The 7,323-nt window shown below is 41.4% G+C and overlaps 1 protein-coding gene across 1 annotated transcript; it reads left to right on the top strand.

Moving 5' to 3' along the window:
• The first annotated feature begins 1,278 nt into the window (after positions 1 to 1,278).
• cunh3orf38 (chromosome unknown C3orf38 homolog) lies at positions 1,279 to 6,129 on the top strand. Its single transcript, XM_008284177.1, has 4 exons — positions 1,279 to 1,405; positions 2,675 to 2,850; positions 3,869 to 4,113; positions 4,857 to 6,129. The coding sequence occupies exons 1-4, from the start codon at positions 1,279 to 1,281 to the stop codon at positions 5,218 to 5,220; spliced, it is 912 nt and encodes a 303-aa protein (XP_008282399.1). The 3' UTR covers positions 5,221 to 6,129.
• Positions 6,130 to 7,323: the final 1,194 nt, after the last annotated feature.

Genomic DNA, 7,323 nt, shown 5'->3' with positions numbered 1-7,323 from the left:
TAGCTCTGGTAGTCAAGCTAGCTCGCTCGTCTCATGATGCCTTCAGGTGTTGCTCGTAAATTTACATTCTTATATCATCACAAACGACAATTTTTTTTTTGACATAAAGGCATATCTTTTGCTTTTGTAAACTCAAATCTGACTTTAAGGGTATAATAAAAACTGTAGTTTATACCTGAGCCTAAAGGATTTACCTTAATTGTATGCAGCAGCGTATCCTAATAGACACAACAGAAGATGTGACCCTCTGTATTTATCTGCCCTCTCTTCCTTGTCACCTGATCACACCTGGAAACATGATATCATATGAAAACATGACTGAATTCTGGTTAGACGGTTAACTGTTGAGCCAGATCCTGGAGGTGGCCTCGCTTTTATTGGTGAAGTTGAACTGAAAGCGAAATGAAATCACAAAGCAAATCACCATGAGGGAGAAATTTCAGCACCCCAGCTTCCATGGTATATAATTACTTGGTTTAGCAAGTCACAAATTTTGAGTGTGAGCTCAAACTTGATAGCCTATAATGTTATTCAAAATTAATTATTATTTATCTTGCAAACATAAAAAGTGAAAATATTGTACAAGCTACTGCAAAACTGATAATGAAAATTCTGGCTTGTGGGAACAGATAATCAGTGAAAATCAGTTGAAACCACAGCTTGTATGGGAAAGATTTTCTTTTAAAAATCTCCCCAAAAGTGATGGTGTGGAGGGAGATAAACATAACAACCCCTTTAAGTGAGCAGATTCAAGTAATGTCATAAATGAGTATTAAGTGCTGTTTCTACAGCTGTGAAGGCAGCCAGTGTAATTCATGCTGCGTTCGGACGTTTCCAAAGTTTAATTCCAAGTTTAAAGCTTCCACGACAAATGATGTGAATGTAAACAATCAGATTTACTGACTGCGACAAACTTGTCTCCTCATGTAAAGAAGCATATGACTACTTGCAACACCATCTGGATTAATCAACAAAACAGAAGAAGGTAAATGGCGGATATAATAGGCTGTCACAGAGGCTCGGCAACGTTTTTGGACGCAGCCATAATGAGTTCACTCTTAAAATCTAGGTTACCATCACAGTTCAAACTTTAAAGGCCTTTTAATCCCACGCTATCTGGAAGGCTTCCAACTTCCGAGTCCCTCTGAACGCAGCAGTAGCACCATAGCAACCGTAGCTTTGCGCGGACCGAATCCGCACCGACGCTTGTTCCTGTACGGACACATTTCTGTGCAGGACACAAATGGACGAAAGCAGTTAAATGTTTGTTTTGCGAAGATGCAAGGACTAACAGAGACAGAGCGCGTTGGATTTACAAAAATCCTGAACTTAATGAGCAAAAGTGACCTTCTGTCGCTCAGTGACACGGTGACCAATAAGATGATAGTTGTGGAAAACATCTCAGGTGAGCTCTCGATGTGTAGCAGCTAGCACAGGAAGTCAGCTAACCGAGGATGCAAAGTCTGCCAGTGAGGCTCAGAGTCTCCTCAGCCGTGAACTGAGATATTTGTTTTATACTTTAACCAATAAGGAAATAACTATTTGCCAGTGTTGTGACACCAGGGATAGAAAAACCGTCATTTCCGGTGTTATGTCGCGACTACCTAGCTAAAGTGCACCATGTTAAGATAATGAGACTTTTAGTTGTCTGGGAGGATTCTCAGTCACCCAGGTCATGGTTATCCTCGTAGTTTAATCGTCGCAACCGGATTTACTTGAGTTCCTTGAAGACGTTCCACCTCTCATCCAAGAGGCTTCATCAGTTCTGACTGACTACTTGGGAGTTCCAGATATACTTAAGGAGCCACTAACACCTGAGTTTCAGTTGGGGGTTTGTTGTTCCCTTGTTGTAACGAGGAGGAGGAGCAACAAACCCATAATGGAAACCGAAACTCAGGTGTTAACAGCTCCATAAGGATATCTGGAACTCCTATCTAGTCAGTCAGACCTGATGAAGCCTCTTGGATGAGAGGTGACGCGTCTTCAAGGAACTCAAGCAAGTCTAGTTGCTATGATTAAACTACCAGAATGAAGAAAATGTTCACTCCTGGCACTTTTCAAGCCCTTAACTATGATGAGATTGTAATGGTGAAGCCATTCAGAAGTGGTGGGAACTTTAAAACCAACGTGAAACCAATAAACGAACATGGGGTGGGTCACTGCTTTATCATGTTGCCTGCCGTATTTACATCAACATCAATGTGTTTTTCTGTTTGGGTTGTCAGTAAACAGAACCAGGACTGAAACTGCAGTCACTCACATTTCCAAACTGCCAGTTTGCATCACTACACTACTGATTTGTGTTGTTGTCTGACAAACTAATCATATAATCAGTTAAAAGTGACGGGTGTGCTGTGAATTTATTTCTATGTAAAATAATTAAGAGAAGGTTGTAAGTGATTCAAAGTTCTGATTTCACACACTCAGAGTCTTTTTCCTGAAGGGGCGTGGACAGCAGCAACTCAGCTGCGTTTAAGGCTGCAGACACTGAAACAGCCGATTTGGAACAGAGCTAAAACCAGAGCTTATACAGTCACAGTGAAACAACCCATCTCTGAATCAGCTGAAAACATGAACGACACACTTGTTGTGAGACTTTGGTTAAGTTGCAGAAAAGGTGCACAATATAGGATCTTTATCTTGTCTTGTACTTTCTGTTTCTTTGTCAATGTAGAGGCTACGGAGACAATCCTCTCCTTCACTAAAGATGCTGAAGAGCTCCTGAGAAGGAAGAAGGTTCAGCGTGAGCTGATATTTAAGTACCTGGCCAAGGAAGGGGTGGCGATGCCCCCAAACAGTGAGAAACACCAGCTGGTGAGAAGGACACTGCAGCTTTGGTCGTCAGCAAAGGTAAGAAAAGGAGGTTTGACATGACAACGCAAAGAGGACTTAGCCTGAGACAGAGGGGGCATTACAGTGTAATTAACTGTACACAGAAAATGGTGAATAACTTGAAGTCTAATAATATGAAACCACCATTTCTTGGCATATTTTCCTTCTTTCTTACTAATCAGAAGCCAGTTTCCAAAAGCTTGGTCAATGATTAAGCTCTATAAACTGGTCTCTGTCTCTATATCCTCTGAAATGTGCAACTTGAGCTCTGACTTTGCTCAAACACTTTAAAACGTCTCTACGCTACTAAATCACATGATGAAGAAAACACCTTATAGACATTTAAACAAGGTAAAAAAACAAACAAACAGATTTTCACCAGAGTGGGTCTTTATTATATGTTAATAACTCAATACATGAAAAGTAGGCTTCAGAGGTATGTGGCAATGTTCATTTATTTAATACCGGTGTCTTCATCTGATGATTACAAGGAAGACAAAGTCATAATGACACAATTTGATCTTCTGTTAAAGCTGTTCAGTGGGACAGTTTTCAATGTTGGGAATTTATTGCCACATAAATGCTGGTGTCATTAAAATAATGCTTTGTGCTCTAAATACACTGGGCTTTTATTCTCTTTACATCGTAGGTAGAAGCACCAGCAGTTGTTGGTTTAACAACGAAATGACCTTTAAAATAAAGCAGGGCTAATGTTTTAGCATATAGGCCAACTTAAATCCATGCTGAATGGAAGTTATTAAAAAAAATCATCTTGTCACAAGCTTTGAATTCTGAGCAGGACTTGCTTTTTATTTTCCCCAGAATCAGTCTGAAGACTTTTCCGTATGTGTGCAGAATAAGATGTAATAAAGGTCGTAGTGGTGTTTCAGAAATGACCAGTGCTTTGATCTCTTGCTACAAGGAAAAAAAAGGCTCCCGGTTCGGCGTTTTGAGGCTTTTGTTGTTGGACCGTAGTTCTTGTAGTGTTTAGAGGCCTACAGAGCAATGTGTCGCAAAAACCTGTCATTCCATTAAGGTTGTAGTTGACGAGAGCCATCGAGGAGACCCAGATGGGAACCGAAGGCAACGGCCCACAGAGACAGCATCAGACTCCACGGATATGAAGGCTGGGGTGGGCTTTGACCCGCTGGTCCTCGGGCAGCAGTTCTGCCAGTGGTTCTTCCAGCTCATGAACAGTCAGAACCCGTCACTAGGCCAACAGCCTCAAGACTGGGGACCACAACACTTCTGGCCAGATGTGAAGCTCCGCCTCCTCTCCCGGTAAGAACTGCATTAACAGTGATATACAGTATGAAACAGAAATGGTGACACCTCAGTGCAATGTCACTTTGATTTTAAATGATCACCAACAGTGGTTGCCTTACTCTTAAAGTGAACAGTAGGAATTTGCTCTTATGTAAAATTAAAAACAAACTAAATTGAAAATACAGATTACACAGTAAGAAGTCAATGCAATAAAGGGTTTTGATAGTGTGCTTGAATATTCCTCCTCTGTCAAGTTTTTATAAACTGGGAATCAATTTGCCAGCTAAGACTTTGGTATGATTAGGGACAGGTAAAGATCATTTTAGATCCATGTCCATGTAGTCAGGCTGAATGGAAAACACTTTGTACTTGTTTTTTTTGTCAGTAATCACAAGTTCTCTGACCTGTATGTCAGTGATCACAGGTTTATTTACTTTTGTTGCTTTGAGTTTGTACTTTGTGGCCTTTGTTTTTAGCATAGTGTTTCAAATATTTGTTTTTGAATGTTGATGGTAAACAATACTCCAACTTAGAAATATTGCAGTTATTTAGGGTCATACGGTTACAGAGTCATTGACATTTAACTGATATAGCACAGGGCTATACGAACTGCTGTTGTAATCTGCACCTTAAATTAATAATTCAGTCAAGACCAGTTGATACTGATGATGTGACTCTGTGGTTTGCATTTTCTTACCTACACGGTAACTTGAAGGAGAAAAATAACCCAAAAACTAACTCTGGTGCATCGTTTTCAGAACTGGCAGTGAACAGATGGAAGACTTTCTGGGTGCTGAGCTAGTTAGCCTTCGTCTTTCGGCCCTGACCAAGGAAGAGCGCCTCCTCTTCTGTCCAAACCTGGAGCCTTTCGGCCTCAAGGCCCTGGTCTCCCCGCACGGCCTGGTGCTGGTGGCCGTGGCCGGGACCATCCACAGAGATGCAGCCTGTCTCGGCATCTTCGAGCAAATATTTGGCCTTATTCGTTCCCCGCTAGACCACAACAGCTGGAAGATAAAGTTTGTCAACCTGAAGATTAAAGGACAGGAGGCCCTCGGGGGAGCGGAGGTGGCAGCGCCTGCTTTAAGCTACAACTCCAGTGAACTGCAGCTACTCTGCAGCTGATGACAGTCAGGATGGAGGTTCCTTTTGACTGCTCTCTTTTACTGCGTGACCACATCACACTGGCAGGTTGAGGTCAGATTTTAAACGTGGCAACTTTCCTGACAAACCTGACTTTTAACTTAAGCATCATGTCAGAATGTACGGGTGGTTGGACACTATTCCAGCAATGATGCAACTTTAAAAAAAAAAAATGGTCCAAGGTAGGTTTCTTTTTGCTTATTAGAAAAAGCACACCTCTGTTGCCGCTGTTCTGGGACCACTTTGTTAAAAGGTTAAACATACTCTAGCTTCTTCCAAAGCATGTTGGGCTTTGGCAGCCTGTGCCTTATGCGATATCTGATATAGTCTTGGATATGCTCGTGTAAATATATGACGAATTCCACACAAAGACTTCAGTGATTGTTGTTGAGCTGTAGGTTGCAAACAGAAGAAATGTTTTGTTTCTTCATTTGACAGTACAAAGTCAAGTAAAATTAATTTTGTGTTGTATAATCTGAGGCCTCTGTGTTTTCATGGGATGAGTTAAGGCCGGGAATGTTTACAGATTATTAGTTTTAAGCAAAGGTCTGTGGTGGATCGGGAAACATGACTAAGTGCAATATACAAATGGCATAAAGTGCAATTTTTTTGACAGATGTAAAACGTGTCACAACATAAATGAAGCATTTGTGGTGCTACAGACAATCCCTGGCCTGTAAATCATCATCTCCAGACGAATCTGCTCATCACATCATTTTTATATCCGCTTGATTAGAGAAGAAATGCAAATATCGACAGTAAGATTTTCACTCGTATCACAATATCTGTCAAAATAATTGCAATAAGTTGTTTTATTTTTTTTATTTTGCCTATCATTCAGAACCAGTGGTGGGTATGTCTGATATTAAAACAAATATGTTCATCAAATGATCTGAAATGTTGTTTTTTCTTGCAGGTTTATTGTTGAAACACATTGAAATGCTGGGGCTGATGATCGTGTAGTTTGTAGACACTGGTCTTTCAAATCGTCACCTCCTGATGAATTGTGTCTTATGATTAATTTGTGCTGTTTAAATTTTTGTTATCTCTTCCTCTCACAGACAATAACACGATGCCTGTTGGTGTAATGCGTACTGCTGAGTCACCAGCCGTCGTCTCGATCAGCTGCTTCACTACATCAAATATTGTTCAGAACATTTTGTCAGAATCGCGCAGCTGTGGGGAAACATTAACATCCTGTAGTTTGTAAGAGCACGTGTTTGCTTTCTGTGTAATTCAGCACAAAATTTGCATGAGATTTAAGACTAATTTGTCCCAAACTAAAACACAGCAAGGATCACTTTGAATCACTCTGCGTCCTCATAGAGTCCAGATGCTGTGCAGTCCCGTGGCTCCTGGTTAACTGTCGCTGTGTTTTCTAAGTTCCACTCCTCACATGGCAGCAGAGGGCAAACATGTATGCATTGAAGGACAGCATCTTGATCAGTTTGCCGCTCTGGGCGTGCAAGCCTGACAGCTCTGCCACTGGCTGATATCTTGTGCCAGAGTCCATTAAATTTGACCAGTTTCGTGCCCTTTAGGCAGGTTTGATTGCAGGTGTCACTACAGGCTGGCAGCCTGCCACACCACGCTGGAGTGATGTCACCGCTCGGTCCGTCATCAGATGTAAAAATACACATTTATAAACTCTGGTCAGGAAGAACAGCTCCACTGTTTCATGCCTGACTGTTTTTACTGGCCAAAATGGCATATGACATGCATAAAGCTCTTAATTCTTCAGGATAAATATCAGGAAGCTCAGGGTGAGTATAATGCTCCATTTACATGTGGTATTGGCGTGTAATGTGTACCTTATTGCTGACATCCTACCCACTGGTGTTGAAATGCTTTCTTGTTTTTCCAGTTGCAATTTATTCTGATCTCAATATGCAAATCGTTAGGGCAGGGCTGACTGCTTGTCAACACACATGGTGCGATCCAGATCACATGGAGACGGGGGGTATTCCAGCCTTGTCATCATTAACACAGATCCTCGGTGTACAATCAAACACTGAGCAACAACAAATGAGAGGCGATGTCAGAGTCCATTAGTTTTAGAAATGAAGGCTTGGTCCCCACAGCAGC

Source organism: Stegastes partitus, unplaced genomic scaffold, assembly GCF_000690725.1.
Source record: "Stegastes partitus isolate 25-593 unplaced genomic scaffold, Stegastes_partitus-1.0.2 Scaffold350, whole genome shotgun sequence".
Classification (NCBI taxonomy): Eukaryota; Metazoa; Chordata; class Actinopteri; family Pomacentridae; genus Stegastes; species Stegastes partitus.
Note: the sequence above shows the minus strand (reverse complement) of the source record. Positions and strands in the feature narration are given on the sequence as shown.

Excerpts from the sequence above, each read along its gene's own strand:
- cunh3orf38 (XM_008284177.1), top strand. The coding sequence starts at position 1,279 with ATGCAAGGACTAACAGAGACAGAGCGCGTTGGATTTACAAAAATCCTG. Across the intron at positions 1,406-2,674 it reads AGTTGTGGAAAACATCTCAG|AGGCTACGGAGACAATCCTC; the intron begins GTGAGCTCTCGA and ends TTGTCAATGTAG. Across the intron at positions 4,114-4,856 it reads AAGCTCCGCCTCCTCTCCCG|AACTGGCAGTGAACAGATGG; the intron begins GTAAGAACTGCA and ends CATCGTTTTCAG.